We start from the raw sequence: 19,682 nt of genomic DNA on the forward strand, positions 1-19,682 counted from the left end.
ATAGTTGTACTACTGTTCCACTAGCAGAACTACCGAGGACGTCACTTTGCTATGGTAATAAGATCACCTTCGAAACAAAAGCCCACATTTCAAAACATTGCAAGGTTGATAAATAATAAAATAATATATATATATATATATTTGAGATTTTAATCAACGTCGATATTTATTGCGCTTACAAGTACATACAATAAGGAATTTATGGAAAACATTTGAAACATTATGAAGAATATTTTGAAGATCTCTCTTTACATTTTTGATCCAATGTTCAGACTGGTATGTTGACAATATTGGGCTTACAGTGAAAAAAAAAACTATTATTTGTGTCGATGTAAAATTGGGTTTTGAGAATTCAGTAGGGTCTGTAGAATCTACATATGGTGTCATTTCATGGAGCATTGAATAATACTGAGTGTTTTACTCCAGCCATTCCATAGGCCACAATGCAAAACACTGTATATGAAATACATAATGGTTTATAGTGGGGAAAAAAAAACCTCCCAACCCCACTTTTCCATCAGTACAAGGATAGGGTTTTCCCCATTAGCCAATATGTATTTCATATACAGTGATTTGCATTGTGGCCTATGGAATGGCTGGATTAGAAGACCAGCAACGCTCCGTATTTCGCTACACTCGCGTTAACATCTGCTAACCATGTGTATGTGACAAATACAATTTGATTTGATTTTGATTTGATTCATTCAGTGCCCCAAGAAATGATACCATGTACAGATTCTACAGGCCTTACTGAGTACCCACAATCCCACTTTTACATCGGCGCCAATAATATGTGTTTCTCTATAAACCGATATGTACCGCATACTGTATGCAGTGTATTGCTTGAGGTGAATGGAGTGGGTGGAGTTTGGACTCTGTATTAAAGCCGTTGCCCAGCAACGTAGACTCTATTGAGTAATTACAATGACACATATTTTAATTATACGTGTATTTCTTTACATATAGCCTATACAATGACTTTCAACATACCAGTATTGGTTTAAACTTTCTGCAGAAATTGTATGAATAATAAAATATGAAAAATAAAACTACGTCAATTGATCCATCATTTTTTTAAATAAAGGTGATTGGAATTCTGTGAAATTGTTTTTTTTTTTTTTAATTGATATTCCCAAAGTTTAGCATGTCTTTGTAAGGGGACTCTTATTTTGAGAATCAAAAAAATCCACGAATGATGCACATCCTGCTGCCAGGAGAACGGTAATAAAATGTGTAGTGTGACGCTTCTGGTGAGATTCCTCCGCTCGCGCTTCTCATAAATTGTGTGTGCGTACGCAGTCTGTTTGCGAGGCAGTTGCGTGCGAAGAGCTCCACATGTCATTCAGAGGAATCCGCCACCTGAAACACGAGGAAGTGAAAGCGACTCAATCGGGTATAAAGCATCAACAACCACATCTGCCGCCGCGAGCATTGCAAAGTGATGAAAACATCAGTTCAGACGTCTGGTAGACGTTTGTTGCATTTTCCCGAGGAATTATTACCATTGTCTACTTAGGAAGTACCTTATCATCTATAACATACCCGTTCAATTTGAATGACCCATCTAACATTATACTGGAATTAAGTAATATTGACAGACCTTCTTGGTAAGTGTTTTAACTTTATGTTGTTTTCCATTTCTTCTAAATTGCCTATTTAAGAATGTCTTTCAAAGTTGTTTTTAATTTGATGTGAATAACCTTAGTGAGTTGTCAATTTGCGTTATTATGGATTTTGTGGTTTCACTATATTCACGTTTCACTCGTGTAAACAAAACAAACTATTGACACGATATTGACAAACAACTATTTAGGCCAGGTTATAACTGTACCCACTTTATTCCTGATCATTTTCTTATTGATTATTTGAATGGCAATAGTCTTCTCAAATTACGTTGACAAATTACTCGATCTTGATAGCATCACTAAACTTATATAAGCAATTTTCCCATCAGTTACTTTATGGAGTATAGTATATATTTTTTTTATCGGTTCGTGGAACTTTTCTACGTCAGGTGTTTTTAGGGGGGGGGACACTGAAACGTTTTCTCCATCTTCCCTGCACCCTGCAGCGCACCTGTTCCCTTTACGGAGCGCAGCACGATGATTCCACCCGGAGACTGCATGTACGCGGCCAGGAAGAGAAGGAAACCCGTTCAAAAACAGTTAAGAATCTCTGGTTTTCCTCGTAACATTTATATTTGACCATGTTGTTAAACTGTTTTATGGATTTTATGTGTACTTCTACTTCTGAAGTTTGGTTAAACTTTTTTTTGGGGGGGGGGGGGGGGGGGGGTTCCTCAATACACTTTCACCATGTTTCACTATGTTGTAATAGCCCGTCTACACGGTAGCCCATTAGTACATCTAGTTTATTATTTGTGAGATTTTCATATTTCAGTAGCGTGTATTAGATACATTACTAGTACACTGCCAAGCGAACACTGGGAAATGTTTACAGAATGAGTCAAGATATGCATACGTTTGGACAAATGTAAAATGTTATAGATTGTTGATGTGATATGTAGGCTATTTATATGCTATGGCTTTGGCTTGAATTTGGAGCAATAATTGATCAGTTTGGGATGAATTCAGTTTATGTGAAGGTTACTAATATGTTAATATTAGTAACCTTCAGCAGGTGTATCTCACTGATCATCCCGAAAGCCAACACCTCATTTGGCCGCCTTTCGTTACCTGTTCTCTGCTGCCAGTGACTGGAACGAATTGCAAAAATCTCTGAAGTTGGAGACTTTTATCTCCCTCACCAACTTTAAACATCTGCTATCTGAGCAGCTAACCGATCGCTGCAGCTGTACATAGTCTATCGGTAAATAGCCCACCCAATTTTACCTACCTCATCCCCATACTGTTTATATTTATTTACTTTTCTGCTCTTTTGTACACCAATATTTCTACCTGTACATGACCATCTGATCATTTATCACTCCAGTGTTAATCTGCTAAATTGTAATTATTTGCCTACCTCCTCATTCCTTTTGCACACAATGTATATAGACTCTCTTTTTTTTCTACTGTGTTATTGACTTGTTAATTGTTTACTCCATGTGTAACTCTGTGATGTCTGTTCACACTGCTTTGCTTTATCTTGGCCAGGTCGCTGTTGTAAATGAGAACTTGTTCTCAACTAGCCTACCTGGTTAAATAAAGGTGAAATAAAAAAATTTAAAAAAAAAAATAAATAATGAATAAATAACATTAGTAATAGTGTCATTTGGAGGTTTTTAGTGACAGGAGACAGAAGTAGTTGGCAGATTATTGTGGATGTTTTTGTCGTTCCATGTAATGCCAGGTTAAAATGACTTGTAGGAAACGTGATGGTTTCAAAATGCTGTATAGGCTAACCAAGCTATCCGTCAGACACTGTAGCGCTAACCTTTTAAATGTTGAATCCAACAACAGCTTTCAGCTAGCTACAATATGTCAAATTTGAGAATAAATGGTGTTTGAGGCTGTCAACCCGTCTGTGTCTGTAAAAAGTCTCTTGATAATGGTATTATTGATTGATGGCTGTTTGTTTGTTCAAAACTTTCAGGGTACCCTGTTTGTGTGTGTGTGTGTGTGTGTGTGTGTGTGTGTGTGTGTGTGTGTGTGTGCGTGTGTATGTGTAGGTGCGTAGGTGTGTGTGTGTGTGTGTATGTGTAGGTGTGTGTGCGTGTGTGCGTGTGCGTGTGTGTGTGTGTGTGTGTGTGTGTGTGTGTGTGTGTGTGTGCGTGTGTATGTGTAGGTGCGTAGGTGTGTGTGTGTATGTGTAGGTGTGTGTGCGTGTGTGCGTGTGCGTGTGTGTGTGTGTGTGTGTGTGTGTGTGCGTGTGTATGTGTAGGTGCGTAGGTGTGTGTGTGTGTGTATGTGTAGGTGTGTGTGCGTGTGTGCGTGTGCGTGTGTGTGTGTGTGCGCAATTGCTGAATGAAAGATTTGATGTAAATTGACTTCACATATTGTATGTTTCCCTATGTTACTGCTGTTGATCGGGTCATGAAAAAACAAAACAGACTTAAACATTCCTCTTCCAAAGACCATGAATACATTGTATTGATTTACATAATGATTCCATGTTCATATTCTGTTGCTATGTGTCTCTCGGCCCTCCTGCACCCAAAAGCACAGTACATCTCTCTGTTAACAGTTGAGCCTTTAAAAAAAATAATCGAACAGCTACAAACCGTCACAATAAACAGACCCTAACATATGTCCGGCTGTGTTTTCACCAGGAAACCAGCGACTGTGAGTGAGAAGTCCAACCCATCCAAGAGGCACCGGGACCGCCTGAACGCGGAGCTGGACCGGCTGGCCAGCATGCTACCTTTTTCCCCAGACATCATCTCCAAGCTAGATAAACTGTCCGTGCTGCGCCTCAGTGTCAGCTACCTCCGGGTCAAGAGTTTCTTCACAGGTAAGGAGACACTTCTTCCCTAGTAGGGAGGAGGAACTCTCATTACAGAAACTACAATATCACTGCATGACAAAACACAGAATTACATGACACTTCACAGCCCAACTATGTTAGGGCCATCTGTGGAGTGTGCCTGTGGGCTGGGAGAGACTGATTAAACAGCTACAGACTAATCAGTCTCCCCCAGTTTACAGACTAATCAGTCTCCCCCAGTTCACAGTCTAATCTGTCTCCCCCAGTTCACAGTTTAATCAGTCTCCTCCAGTTCAGTCTAATCAGTCTCCCCCAGTTCAGTCTAATCAGTCTCCCCCAGTTCAGTCTAATCAGTCTCCCTCAGTTCAGTCTAATCAGTCTCCCTCAGTTCAGTCTAATCAGTCTCCCTCAGTTCAGTCTAATCTGACAGAAATCAGACTCCTAAGGATGCAGGTCTCCCCCAGTTCAGTCTAATCAGTCTCTCCCCAGTTCAGTCTAATCAGTCTCCCCCAGTTCAGTCTAATCAGTCTCCTCCAGTTCAGTCTAATCAGTCTCCTCCAGTTCAGTCTAATCAGTCTCCTCCAGTTCAGTCTAATCAGTCTCCCCCAGTTCAGTCTAATCAGTCTCTCCCCAGTTCAGTCTAATCAGTCTCCTCCAGTTCAGTCTAATCAGTCTCCTCCAGTTCAGTCTAATCAGTCTCTCCCCAGTTCAGTCTAATCAGTCTCTCCCCAGTTCAGTCTAATCAGTCTCTCCCCAGTTCAGTCTAATCAGTCTCTCCCCAGTTCAGTCTAATCAGTCTCCTCCAGTTCAGTCTAATCAGTCTCTCCCCAGTTCAGTCTAATCAGTCTCTCCCCAGTTGAGTGTAATCAGCCTCCCCCAGTTCAGTCTAATCAGTCTCCCCCAGTTCAGTCTAATCAGTCTCCCCCAGTTGAGTCTAATCAGCCTCCCCTAGCTCACAGACTAATGATTAGACAGTTACTGTCCCTAGATAATGGTCGACAGATGTGAAGTCAGTGATTTCAGCTGTTGGGCACAGTGTGACAAACTGAGAGCAGTAAGTTCATGATGAAGTTGTTATTCAACACTGTCAACACTTTGTTCAACACTTTTATAAGCCATAAAATCTGTTCTCCCTACTTCCACTCACGCTACAACCAACACCGCAGCTGCAATGAATGACTACAGCAAAGTGTTCCAATAAGCTTGCATTGTTACTATTAGCAGCTTGTGTCTATTTTAATATAGAGGAATATTTCACTTTCTCTGGTCATCGGAGTAACACCATGAATTGGTGCTTGAGGCAGAAATAATCCAGTGTGAGTTGAGTTTCGCCATCAGCTGGAAGACTGTTCCCTTTCCTCAGGAGAACGGAGGGACGGTGATAGGCAGCCTTACCGCTGCTCCCTCCCTCCCCTCAGACTGACCATCAGCTGGAAGACTGTTCCCTTTCCTCAGGAGAACGGAGGGACGGTGATAGGCAGCCTTACCGCTGCTCCCTCCCTCCCCTCAGACTGACCATCAGCTGGAAGACTGTTCCCTTTCCTCAGGAGAACGGAGGGACGGAGGGACAGTGATAGGCAGCCTTACCGCTGCCCCCTCCCTCCCCTCAGACTGACCATCAGCAGGAAGAGTGTTCCCTTTCCTCAGGAGAAAGGAGGGACGGTGATAGGCAGCCTTACCGCTGCTCCCTCCCTCCCCTCAGACTGACCATCAGCTGGAAGACTGTTCCCTTTCCTCAGGAGAACGGAGGGACGGAGGGACGGTGATAGGCAGCCTTACCGCTGCTCCCTCCCTCCCCTCAGACTGACCATCAGCTGGAAGACTGTTCCCTTTCCTCAGGAGAAAGGAGGGACGGTGATAGGCAGCCTTACCGCTGCTCCCTCCCTCCACACAGACTGACAGTCAGATGCAGGCTTCTCAGACCAGTATAAAAAGCTAATTATTATGCTAACTCAGCTGTGCCTCACAAAGTAACACACCAAACGATCTATTACCAGTGTGATCATTTACCAAAATGTTGAAATATATATATATATATTTTAAATGGTTTGAGAAGAACAGCATTGGCAGGGTAATTCAAGCATAGCCAATATGCAGTGAAAATGCATTGGGCCTATAGCCTAATTCACAAACGTCATTGTTACAGAACTGTTTTTAATTGGTTTATGTTGCATAGTTTTGTATATTTTTATTTTATCGGAGCGGTAGATCTCGGCGTGCATTTCGACTCAGAAAGTGTTCATGACTCAGTTGGTGACTACTGCCCTAGACCTATAGTGAATAGCATGTTCAGGGTCTCACCCTGCTTAGTCAACGTATACTCAGGCGGAGGACAATACTCTGGTTGTATGCACATTGTAAGTCAATTGTCATCGAGCACACGAGTGCATTTGAACAGGTTATTTGATGTTCATTTGCAATATTTACAAAATGTTTGTTTTTTAATTGACAATCAATTACATTAACATACAGTAAATCTTAATTATTCGAGCTTCTCCCCCACTGCTCTTCACTGTTTCATACTGTACCTTTTGTACAAACATTCTTCGGTCTTATCATTACTTTTCTAACCTGTTCTTGTTTTGTCTCCTCTGTTTCTGTTGTCTCTCTCTCTCTCTCTCTCTCTCTCTCTCTCTCTCTCTCTCTCTCTCTCTCTCTCTCTCTCTCTCTCTCTCTCTCTCTCTCTCTCTCTCTCTCTCTATCTCTCTCTCATAACGGAGCTGTCTTCCATCCAATGTATTTTTTTTATGCTCTGGACTTGGACAATAAGTTACACTGAGTTGCAGTGAGTCACACCAGTAGAGTATCAACCAACAATCTGGAATACTTTAAAGCAGGAAAATATGTTTTTCCTCTCCGCCAGATAACCAGATAATGCTCTCTTTCTCTTTTAAGTCGTTGGTTTTCCCTTCAAGTCTCTGGTGCATTCAAACAATCGCAGAAACAGACGAGTGCATTCCAGCAGCATCTATCACCATTTTTTTTTTGGAAGTGTCTGGTTCTCTTTTCTCTCTCTGATCTCCTCGTTACTCCTCATCCATTTCATAGCTCTCACGACTAATTCAGAGGCTTTCCTCAATTGGCCTAGTCCAGGCAATGTGTAACTGTTATAAAAAAAACACCTGACAGATAGAACTCAATGTGTGTCTAGCGATGGTGTTTAGAGTCTAGTTTTCTGGATATAACGAAAGGTGTCCCACAGTGGTCAGTTCTGGGTCGTGTAGTTTTGTCTGTATACTTTAACGATATTGGTTGTGTGGATTTCTGAGAAAAAGAGATCAAATTTGGTCTGTTTTGAGTTCGGGCTGTAACACAGTAGGGTGTGGAATGGGTCAAGGGGTTTGAATGGTATCTGAAGGCGCTGTAACATTCATATAATGAATGAATAGGATCTCCTAAGTCTTTCCATGCCCATATTCAACAATGCCCAGTCCTGTTTGGCTCACTTGCAACGTCAGGGTTGTGGGTTCGATTCTCAGTGGGGACCAGTAAGAAAAAACTCACTACTGTTGTGTATTCTATTACCTCACTACTGTTGTGTATTCTATTACCTCACTACTGTTGTGTATTCTATTACCTCACTACTGTTGTGTATTCTATTACCTCACTACTGTTGTGTATTCTATTACCACACTACTGTTGTGTATTCTATTACCTCACTACTGTTGTGTAGTCTATTACCTCACTACTGTTGTGTAGTCTATTACCTCACTACTGTTGTGTAGTCTATTACCTCACTACTGTTGTGTATTCTATTACCTCACTACTGTTGTGTAGTCTATTACCTCACTACTGTTGTGTATTCTATTACCTCACTACTGTTGTGTAGTCTATTACCTCACTACTGTTGTGTAGTCTATTACCTCACTACTGTTGTGTATTCTATTACCTCACTACTGTTGTGTATTCTATTACCTCACTACTGTTGTGTATTCTATTACCTCACTACTGTTGTGTATTCTATTACCTCACTACTGTTGTGTATTCTATTACCTCACTACTGTTGTGTATTCTATTACCTCACTACTGTTGTGTATTCTATTACCTCACTACTGTTGTGTAGTCTATTTCCTCACTACTGTTGTGTAGTCTATTACCCCACTACTGTTGTGTATTCTATTACCTCACTACTGTTGTGTATTCTATTACCTCACTACTGTTGTGTATTCTATTACCTCACTACTGTTGTGTATTCTATTACCTCACTACTGTTGTGTAGTCTATTACCTCACTACTGTTGTGTATTCTATTACCTCACTACTGTTGTGTATTCTATTACCTCACTACTGTTGTGTATTCTATTACCTCACTACTGTTGTGTATTCTATTACCTCACTACTGTTGTGTATTCTATTACCTCACTACTGTTGTGTAGTCTATTACCTCACTACTGTTGTGTATTCTATTACCTCACTACTGTTGTGTAGTCTATTTCCTCACTACTGTTGTGTAGTCTATTACCTCACTACTGTTGTGTATTCTATTACCTCACTACTGTTGTGTATTCTATTTCCTCACTACTGTTGTGTAGTCTATTTCCTCACTTGTGAACTACAATCTGTTTTCATTGTTTTACAGAAAAGCTTAATTGACCTTACAGTAGTATTGAATGCGAGTGAATTATGTGTTGTTTTCTAGGGCACACAAAAATGATTCTAATGATTTAAGCATATGTATAGCTCTGTTTTTTTGTTAATTCTTTCCAATTTGTCAAGTAATTATCTTTTTGTTTTCTCATGATTTGGTTGGGTCTTAATTGTGCTGCTGTCCTGGGGCTCTTTGGGGTGTGTTTGTGTTTGTGAACAGAGCCCCAGGACCAGCTTGCTTAGGGGACTCTTCTCCAGGTTCATCTCTCTGTAGGTGATGGCTTTGTTATGGAAGGTTTGGGAATCGCTTCCTTTTTGGTGGTTGTAGAATTTAACAGCTCTTTTCTGGATTTTGATGGGATCAGCTGTGAAAAAAAAGAGTTAATTAATTAGGAAGCTGATAATAAGAATGGGCTTCTTCTATAGAAATAGGTCCTGCCTCTCACTAAAGAGGAGGACGCAGATCGTTTTATCACGGGGGACAGATTTTGCTCTTGACACTGCTCAGAAAGTGGGACGGCCCTCTTTGACCTCATGTGGGTCAAAACACTGCATTTTACTCATTTATAAAGCCCATAATTACCCGGCATCTTCACATACCCCACAGAAGTACCAGTTACCATACCTGATCACAGGGATAGCTAATATCTGGATATTCTGTCTGTTGCTACAGACTTTGAAAAAGCAACTGTTTGTTCAATACATGGGGGTCAAAGGAATCTATCTGCAGAGTTCCCTAAATATGGATGTATTTGTGCCTTTCGGGCAGTTCAGAGTGTTGATTGATGACCTCTTTGCCGAGGAATGTGATTGTTTTTCATGAGTATTTTTTTGTATTCTCTTTTCTGTTCAGTTTTCTTTCCCTCGGGTGTATTTACTACGTGCATTGTGTTGTGTGCAAGACTCCATTGTAAAAAAAATACCTTGATCTCAACTGGGAAAATACAAATGAAAATAGAAGGTCCTGTATCCCGCTGGGTACAGCTGCTAAGACTGTTGTGGAGAAGAGGACCCGCTGGGTACAGCTGCTAAGACTGTTGTGGAGAAGAGGACCCGCTGGGTACAGCTGCTAAGACTGTTGTGAAGAAGAGGACACGCTGGGTACAGCTGCTAAGACTGTTGTGGAGAAGAGGACCCGCTGGGTACAGCTGCTAAGACTGTTGTGGAGAAGAGGACCCGCTGGGTACAGCTGCTAAGACTGTTGTGGAGAAGAGGACCCCCTGGGTACAGCTGCTAAGACTGTTGTGAAGAAGAGGACCCGCTGGGTACAGCTGCTAAGACTGTTGTGGAGAAGAGGACCCGCTGGGTACAGCTGCTAAGACTGTTGTGAAGAAGAGGACCCCCTGGGTACAGCTGCTAAGACTGTTGTGAAGAAGAGGACCCGCTGGGTACAGCTGCTAAGACTGTTGTGAAGAAGAGGACCCGCTGGGTACAGCTGCTAAGACTGTTGTGGAGAAGAGGACACGCTGGGTACAGCTGCTAAGACTGTTGTGAAGAAGAGGACCCGCTGGGTACAGCTGCTAAGACTGTTGTGAAGAAGAGGACCCGCTGGGTACAGCTGCTAAGACTGTTGTGGAGAAGAGGACCCGCTGGGTACAGCTGCTAAGACTGTTGTGAAGAAGAGGACCCGCTGGGTACAGCTGCTAAGACTGTTGTGGAGAAGAGGACCCGCTGGGTACAGCTGCTAAGACTGTTGTGAAGAAGAGGACCCGCTGGGTACAGCTGCTAAGACTGTTGTGGAGAAGAGGACACGCTGGGTACAGCTGCTAAGACTGTTGTGAAGAAGAGGACCTGCTGGGTACAGCTGCTAAGACTGTTGTGAAGAAGAGGACCCGCTGGGTACAGCTGCTAAGACTGTTGTGGAGAAGAGGACCCGCTGGGTACAGCTGCTAAGACTGTTGTGAAGAAGAGGACCCGCTGGGTACAGCTGCTAAGACTGTTGTGGAGAAGAGGACCCGCTGGGTACAGCTGCTAAGACTGTTGTGGAGAAGAGGACCCCCTGGGTACAGCTGCTAAGACTGTTGTGGAGAAGAGGACCCGCTGGGTACAGCTGCTAAGACTGTTGTGGAGAAGAGGACCCGCTGGGTACAGCTGCTAAGACTGTTGTGGAGAAGAGGACCCGCTGGGTACAGCTGCTAAGACTGTTGTGGAGAAGAGGACCCGCTGGGTACAGCTGCTAAGACTGTTGTGGAGAAGAGGACCCGCTGGGTACAGCTGCTAAGACTGTTGTGGAGAAGAGGACCCCCTGGGTACAGCTGCTAAGACTGTTGTGGAGAAGAGGACCCGCTGGGTACAGCTGCTAAGACTGTTGTGAAGAAGAGGACCCGCTGGGTACAGCTGCTAAGCCTGTTGTGAAGAAGAGGACCCGCTGGGTACAGCTGCTAAGACTGTTGTGAAGAAGAGGACCCGCTGGGTACAGCTGCTAAGACTGTTGTGGAGAAGAGGACCCGCTGGGTACAGCTGCTAAGACTGTTGTGAAGAAGAGGACCCGCTGGGTACAGCTGCTAAGACTGTTGTGGAGAAGTTGACCTGCTGGGTACAGCTGCTAAGACTGTTGTGAAGAAGAGGACCCGCTGGGTACAGCTGCTAAGACTGTTGTGAAGAAGAGGACCCGCTGGGTACAGCTGCTAAGACTGTTGTGAAGAAGAGGACCCCCTGGGTACAGCTGCTAAGACTGTTGTGGAGAAGAGGACCCGCTGGGTACAGCTGCTAAGACTGTTGTGAAGAAGAGGACCCGCTGGGTACAGCTGCTAAGACTGTTGTGGAGAAGAGGACCCGCTGGGTACAGCTGCTAAGACTGTTGTGAAGAAGAGGACCCCCTGGGTACAGCTGCTAAGACTGTTGTGGAGAAGAGGATCCGCTGGGTACAGCTGCTAAGACTGTTGTGAAGAAGAGGACCCGCTGGGTACAGCTGCTAAGACTGTTGTGAAGAAGAGGACCTGCTGGGTACAGCTGCTAAGACTGTTGTGAAGAAGAGGACCCCCTGGGTACAGCTGCTAAGACTGTTGTGGAGAAGAGGACCCGCTGGGTACAGCTGCTAAGACTGTTGTGAAGAAGAGGACCCGCTGGGTACAGCTGCTAAGACTGTTGTGAAGAAGAGGACCCGCTGGGTACAGCTGCTAAGACTGTTGTGGAGAAGAGGACCCGCTGGGTACAGCTGCTAAGACTGTTGTGGAGAAGAGGACCCCCTGGGTACAGCTGCTAAGACTGTTGTGGAGAAGAGGACCCGCTGGGTACAGCTGCTAAGACTGTTGTGGAGAAGAGGACCCGCTGGGTACAGCTGCTAAGACTGTTGTGAAGAAGAGGACCCGCTGGGTACAGCTGCTAAGACTGTTGTGGAGAAGAGGACACGCTGGGTACAGCTGCTAAGACTGTTGTGGAGAAGAGGACCCGCTGGGTACAGCTGCTAAGACTGTTGTGGAGAAGAGGACCCCCTGGGTACAGCTGCTAAGACTGTTGTGAAGAAGAGGACCCGCTGGGTACAGGCGCTAAGACTGTTGTGGAGAAGAGGACCCGCTGGGTACAGCTGCTAAGACTGTTGTGAAGAAGAGGACCCGCTGGGTACAGCTGCTAAGACTGTTGTGAAGAAGAGGACCCGCTGGGTACAGCTGCTAAGACTGTTGTGAAGAAGAGGACCCGCTGGGTACAGCTGCTAAGACTGTTGTGGAGAAGAGGACACGCTGGGTACAGGTGCTAAGACTGTTGTGGAGAAGAGGACCCGCTGGGTACAGCTGCTAAGACTGTTGTGGAGAAGAGGACCCCCTGGGTACAGCTGCTAAGACTGTTGTGAAGAAGAGGACCCGCTGGGTACAGGCGCTAAGACTGTTGTGGAGAAGAGGACCCGCTGGGTACAGCTGCTAAGACTGTTGTGAAGAAGAGGACCCGCTGGGTACAGCTGCTAAGACTGTTGTGGAGAAGAGGACCCGCTGGGTACAGCTGCTAAGACTGTTGTGAAGAAGAGGACACGCTGGGTACAGCTACTAAGACTGTTGTGGAGAAGAGGACCCGCTGGGTACAGCTACTAAGACTGTTGTGGAGAAGAGGACCCGCTGGGTACAGGCACTAAGACTGTTGTGAAGAAGAGGACCCACTGGGTACACCTGCTAAGACTGTTGTGAAGAAGAGGACCCGCTGGGTACAGGTGCTAAGACTGTTGTGAAGAAGAGAACCCATTGGGTACAGGTTCTAAGACTGTTGTGCCAGCATGAGATGAGGACTTTGGGGATTCCTGGATTTCATCACGGTATGATTAGGTTAGCCTAGTCAGGTCTCTAATCTACAATAGAGGCTCACAAAACTAAGACTGCACGATATGGGAAAATAATGAATTTGCTATTTTACTTGCAATATAGATCAAAACACTCGGTTGAACTGTTGGAATCATATAAATGCAATTTGTTTACTGATTCAATGGTTGGTGTTGACAGACAGCTACTGTAGAAGTTGTTATGACAGGGTAGGAACCAAGGTGTTGGTCAGAGCGCTTCCCAGGGGACCCTTATTACATTCGATTGTTATATTCACTGTGTTTGCAGCCTCTTGAATATGGATATTGCACATGTCAATATTGCAATCCTGATTAAAATTTGATTAAAGATGCACTCTGGAAAATGTGTATAATTTAGTAGTTTTGAAAGTGTTGCTCACAAACCAAAAGTAGTCCTCTTTTTTTTTGTGTACAATGTCATCCAATTGTGTACTATGTCATCCAATTGTGTACTATGTCATTAATTGTGTACTATGCCATCCAATTGTGTACTATGTCATTAATTGTGTACTATGTCATTAATTGTGTACAATGTCATCCAATTGTGTACTATGTCATCCAATTGTGTACTATGTCATTAATTTCGTTAGACATGTTACGAATTTAGCAATTTATGTGATAACCAATTTGTTGTGCTTAAGATCCCGGAGTGCATCTTTAATTGTGCAGCCCTACCCAAAACTTTGTTTGAGACCCACACCTCCCTTTCCTCTGCAGCTCAACAATACCTGTCGTTGTGGCTCTGTCTCTGTGTGTTGTCAGAGCAGAGAGATGTAATACTCTGTCTCTGTGTGTTGTCAGAGCAGAGAGATGTAATCCTCTGTCTCTGTGTGTTATCAGAGCAGAGAGGTGTAATACTCTGTCTCTGTGTGTTGTCAGAGCAGAGAGATGTAATACTCTGTCTCTGTGTGTTGTCAGAGCAGAGAGATGTAATCCTCTGTCTCTGTGTGTTGTCAGAGCAGAGAGATGTAAATCCCATTCATGTTTTATGGCGGGTCACAAAGCCCAGGTTTAATTAGGAAACAAATTAAATATTTACAATGTGATGAATTAAACATCCTCTTTGGTCTTTGTGCTTCCATTGCCTTCATTCCTTATTCTACTCTGCTCTGGCAGTGTAGCCCACAGAACAAGAGACCGTTCAGCCTTAATAGAGCTCTGTGCTGCTCTCCAATCATACAGGAATGTGCTTACTACCGTATATTAGGAAGGGTAATTGCAGACAGACCCAAATAATGTCTAGGACACACGTTGCTTCTGTAAAGATAACATTAGATGCATATTTCTGGGTTTCTACACATGCGTTTGACAGGTTTACCATCATGTTGTGGGTCTTGTACTAGGTGGGGCTGAAAACACCAATGTTGTAGGTCCTGTACTAGGTGGGGCTGGAAACACCAATTTTGTAGGTCTTGTACTAGGTTGGGATGGAAACACCAATGTTGTAGGTCTTGTACTAGGTGGGGATGGAAACACCAATGTTGTAGGTCCTGTACTAGGTGGGTCTGGAAACACCAATGTTGTAGGTCCTGTACTAGGTGGGTCTGGAAACACCAATGTTGTAGGTCCTGTACTAGGTGGGGCTGGAAACACCAATGTTGTAGGTCCTGTACTAGGTGGGGATGGAAACACCAATGTTGTAGGTCCTGTACTAGGTGGGGCTGGAAACACCAATGTTGTGGGTCTTGTACTAGGTGGGTCTGGAAACACCAATGTTGTAGGTCCTGTACTAGGTGGATCTGGAAACACCAATGTTGTAGGTCCTGTACTAGGTGGGGCTGGAAACACCAATGTTGTAGGTCTTGTACTAGGTGGGTCTGGAAACACCAATGTTGTAGGTCTTGTACTAGGTGGGTCTGGAAACACCAATGTTGTAGGTCCTGTACTAGGTGGGTCTGGAAACACCAATGTTGTAGGTCCTGTACTAGGTGGGGCTGGAAACACCAATGTTGTAGGTCCTGTACTAGGTGGGGCTGGAAACACCAATGTTGTAGGTCCTGTACTAGGTGGGGCTGGAAACACCAATGTTGTAGGTCCTGTACTAGGTGGGTCTGGAAACACCAATGTTGTAGGTCTTATACTAGGTGGGTCTGGAAACACCAATGTTGTAGGTCTTGTACTAGGTGGGGCTGGAAACACCAATGTTGTAGGTCCTGTACTAGGTGGATCTGGAAACACCAATGTTGTAGGTCCTGTACTAGGTGGGGCTGGAAACACCAATGTTGTAGGTCCTGTACTAGGTGGGGCTGGAAACACCAATGTTGTAGGTCCTGTACTAGGTGGGGCTGGAAACACCAATGTTGTAGGTCTTGTACTAGGTGGGTCTGGAAACACCAATGTTGTAGGTCCTGTACTAGGTGGGGCTGGAAACACCAATGTTGTAGGTCCTGTACTAGGTGGATCTGGAAACACCAATGTTGTGGGTCTTGTACTAGGTGGGGCTGGAAACACCAATGTTGTGGGTCTTGTACTAGGTGGGGCTGGAAACACCAATGTTGTAGGTCCTGTACTAGGTGGGGCTGGAAACACCAATGTTGTAGGTCCTGTACTAGGTGGGGATGGAAACACCAATGTTGTGGGGTTCACCTGTGTAGTATTTAGGCCTACTTTATATGTTGACTGTATATTAATCTCTAAAATATCTGCTGAATGACTACTAGTATGAGGTAACACAGCGTGTCCACGTTGTTCCTCGTCCTCTGCGCTATCCGCTTTCACGCCATCTCTCAGATGTGACAATGTTTTCCGTTATCAGATTTGTTCTCTCTTTCTGGTAATGACGTTCGGCCATGGAAGTCAATAGGGCCTGTAATGACGATCAGATGGGTTGAACTGCTCTTCTCTGCTTTCCCCCATCCTCTATCAGTCATGGGAATCGCATCCCTGCTAACTAACTGCTTCTGTAAGGCTGCAGGAAAGGAAAGGGGACTTTGCTGAAGAACTGGGGGGGGGGGGTCATTGAAATGGATCCACTGCAGCAAAATACATGTATTTTGGAGTCATGAAATGTTCAATCCAAGACAGGACACTTCTGTCATGTACTGTAGTTACATAAAAGGATTTTAGTCACCATAACAATAATAGGTTAAGATTTCATTTCAGACATGGTATCTGGGCAACATAATGAAAAGTGTGACAGAATCAAGGGACGTTAGCCTAGAGATACAGTAAAAAGATCTACAGTATCTTGTTTTGTTTTTTTTACAGCGAAGAGAGAGAGATCAGTGTGGCTGTGTGGATTTCACAGTGTTGGAAGCGCGAGACAAGGTTAGTGCCAAGAGAGAACGCCACCCACAATCTACCACAGAGGAGGGTAATTCCCGTCCTCCAGGGCCTGATTGATGACACAGTTTTACCCCCCAGGCCCCAGAGAACACCACCTGACTCCAATAATCACATAATCATGATCTTCAGTTTAGAACGCAATGTGATTAATCAGCTGTGATTGGCTGGGGGATGGAGGGGGAGTGGCACCAATCAGGACTGGAGTTGCCCTCCCCTGGTGTAGCACTTAGATGGGAGCATCAAAGTTTCTAAAAGATGAATAATATCTCACAAGAGACCCTTTACCCACATCAATTTTGTTTTGCTCAACGAAATGATGGAAAATAATCCAAACTCACCGGGCACCCACTGGTTGAATCAACGTTGTTTTTTCGACGCGGAACCAACGGTGGAATAGACGTTGAATTGAGGTCTGTGTCCAGTGGGAAGTGTTTAAATGTCCATAGGTCTTGAGTTGGTGACATTCAGGCTCGTTCTTTCTAGTTGGCGTTCACTCAGAAAGGCCCGTTTGATTTGATTTTGTGTTTATTTCGATTTGATTTTGTGTTGATTTTGATTTGATTTTGTGTTGATGCAAAGCAAGCATCTGCTCAACATCAGACTTTGATATAAAGCAGGCCGTGCTCATCATGGCTGACTGATCAGCTTTCCTTCGTGCCCGTCGTCACGCCCCCACGGGCCTGGCAAGTTGGACTCGCACCCATTCACACCTCCTCCCTGCCCCTCCCTCCTCTGGACAAGGACAGGCATTAAGGCAGAGGAGTAACAGGGTCAGAAGGGAACCTCCTAAAATAAGACAATCCCACGTCACGTTTTGTTTATTTTGCCACCTCTGGTTATGTCCGTCACTGAGGGTTGATCAAATACAAGCCTGGGCATGTTCGTAGAGTGTCTCAGTTGGCTGACATTTATCAATGCAAGAGGGTCTTTTCATTTATCAAATCAAGTCTGTTTTCCGGGCTCTCTTGAGATGAAGCATCCCGCGCTGAAAGATTCGAGACTGAGTTGTGAAACCTAATCCAATCTAGAGATTTAAGCTAGTCGGCAATCTCCCCTTCTCAACCGCTGATAGTGTTGTAGACGTCTACCGGAGTCACACTTAGCCTTAGTGGATTTCTGAACTTCTAATAAAACATGACGATCACGTAGGGAGGTATGTTTGCCTATCTAATGTAGCCAGTGGGATCAGGTCAGGCCTCTACATCACATTTCACACTCATTTTCATTGTGACTCTGTTATTTCTCTGTTGTGGCTCTGTTATGGCACTGTTTAGGCTCTGTTATGGCTCTGTTTTGGCTCTGTTATGGCTCTGTTATGGCTCTGTTTAGGCTCTGTTATGGCTCTGTTATGGCTCTGTTTAGGCTCTGTTATGGCTCTGTTGTGGCTCTGTTATGGCTCTGTTATGGCTCTGTTATGGCTCTGTTTAGGCTCTGTTATGGCTCTGTTGTGGCTCTGTTTAGGCTCTGTTATGGCTCTGTTTAGGCTCTGTTATGGCTCTGTTGTGGCTCTGTTATGGCTCTGTTTAGGCTCTGTTTTGGCTCTGTTATTTCTCTGTTTAGGCTCTGTTTTGGCTCTGTTATTTCTCTGTTTAGGCTCTGTTTTGGCTCTGTTATTTCTCTGTTTAGGCTCTGTTTTGGCTCTGTTGTGGCTCTGTTTAGGCTCTGTTATGGCTCTGTTTTGGCTCTGTTATTTCTCTGTTTAGGCTCTGTTTAGGCTCTGTTATGGCTCTGTTATGGCTCTGTTGTGGCTCTGTTATGGCTCTGTTATTTCTCTGTTATGGCTCTGTTTTGGCTCTGTTATTTCTCTGTTTAGGCTCTATTTCTCTGTTATTTCTCTGTTATTTCTCTGTAATGGCTCTGTTTAGGCTCTGTTATGGCGTTGCTATGGCTCTGTTTAGGCTCGGTAATGGCTCTGTTATGGCGTTGCTATGGCTCTGTTTAGGCTCTGTTATGGCTCCGTTATGGCTCTGTTATGGCGTTGCTATGGCTCTGTTTAGGCTCTGTTATGGCTCCGTTATGGCTCTGTTATGGCGTTGCTATGGCTCTGTTTAGGCTCTGTTATTTCTCTGTTATTTCTCTGTTATTTCTCTGTAATGGCTCTGTTATGGCATTGCTATGGCGTTGCTATGGCTCTGTTTAGGCTCTGTTATTGTGGCCTTTCTGCCACAAAGCAGGAAAGTACTTTGGTAAGACATGTCTGCCACTTCTGTCCTCAGCTCTATATATGGGTGAAGAATGAGGAAGAGGATGTCTCCAGGAACCTAACCTCATGCTCAATGTACGTCAGCAATACGGCCAACCGTATTTTAATCACGCCACAAGATCACGCTAAGGCCCTTATGTCCTGCTAAACTCTTTTACCTTGAGGTCGTCAATCAGGAAGTCGCCCCATATATATGAAACCTCTGGCCAGAGAAGCACCTTAGTTTACCGCTATAGAGTACAATGATGCATCAACAGCATGTTTGTGGACATGGGATAAGGAAGTGACGACAGGAGAGTTCAGACAGTGAAAGTCTGTAGTCTGTGTCAGTATTTGCCATCGGGTTGATAGACACAGGTCAAATGTGTTTCCGCAACATAAAATCACAGCACTGACAACACACACTCACAACACAGAAGAAGGGTTAACTTGTTAAGTGTGCCGTACTGTTTCATAGATTAGTGATTGAGGCGATTTGAAGACCACTCACCCAAAACATTCTTGATGTGTGGAGTCGCACATCTTACAAGCATTTAGAGAATGTTTCAGCATGCCGTGCCTTCAACATGGTTGGCTAATTGTGTAAATGACAAAAAATCGCTATGTTGTCCAGAGGCAACAAGTTGAATACAGATAAAGCATACTATTAGACCTTTGACCATACTATTAGACCTTTGACCATACTATTTGACCTTTGACCATACTATTTGACCGTTGTCCATACTATTTGACCTTTGACCATACTATTTGACCTTTGACCATACCATTTGACCTTTGACCATACCATTTGACCTTTGACCATACTATTAGACCTTTGACCATACTATTTGACCTTTGACCATACTATTTGACCTTTGACCATACTATTTGACCGTTGTCCATACTATTTGACCTTTGACCATACTATTTGACCTTTGACCATACTATTTGACCTTTGACCATACCATTTGACCTT

At 44.0% G+C, this 19,682-nt stretch overlaps 1 protein-coding gene across 1 annotated transcript in view; it reads left to right on the top strand.

Annotated features, from left to right (window-relative positions):
- Nucleotides 1-1,425: 1,425 nt before the first annotated feature.
- Nucleotides 1,426-19,682, top strand: part of LOC139420510 (aryl hydrocarbon receptor repressor-like) — a 114,724-nt gene continuing 96,467 nt past the window's right edge. Inside the window, exons 1-3 of the mRNA XM_071170716.1 lie at nt 1,426-1,607; nt 2,072-2,164; nt 4,232-4,413. Coding sequence (XP_071026817.1) covers nt 2,103-2,164; nt 4,232-4,413 — 244 coding nt within the window. The 5' untranslated portion in view covers nt 1,426-1,607; nt 2,072-2,102. The remainder of the gene's footprint in view (nt 1,608-2,071; nt 2,165-4,231; nt 4,414-19,682) is intronic.

The sequence above is a fragment of the Oncorhynchus clarkii genome, chromosome 11 (assembly GCF_045791955.1).
Source record: "Oncorhynchus clarkii lewisi isolate Uvic-CL-2024 chromosome 11, UVic_Ocla_1.0, whole genome shotgun sequence".
Classification (NCBI taxonomy): Eukaryota; Metazoa; Chordata; class Actinopteri; order Salmoniformes; family Salmonidae; genus Oncorhynchus; species Oncorhynchus clarkii.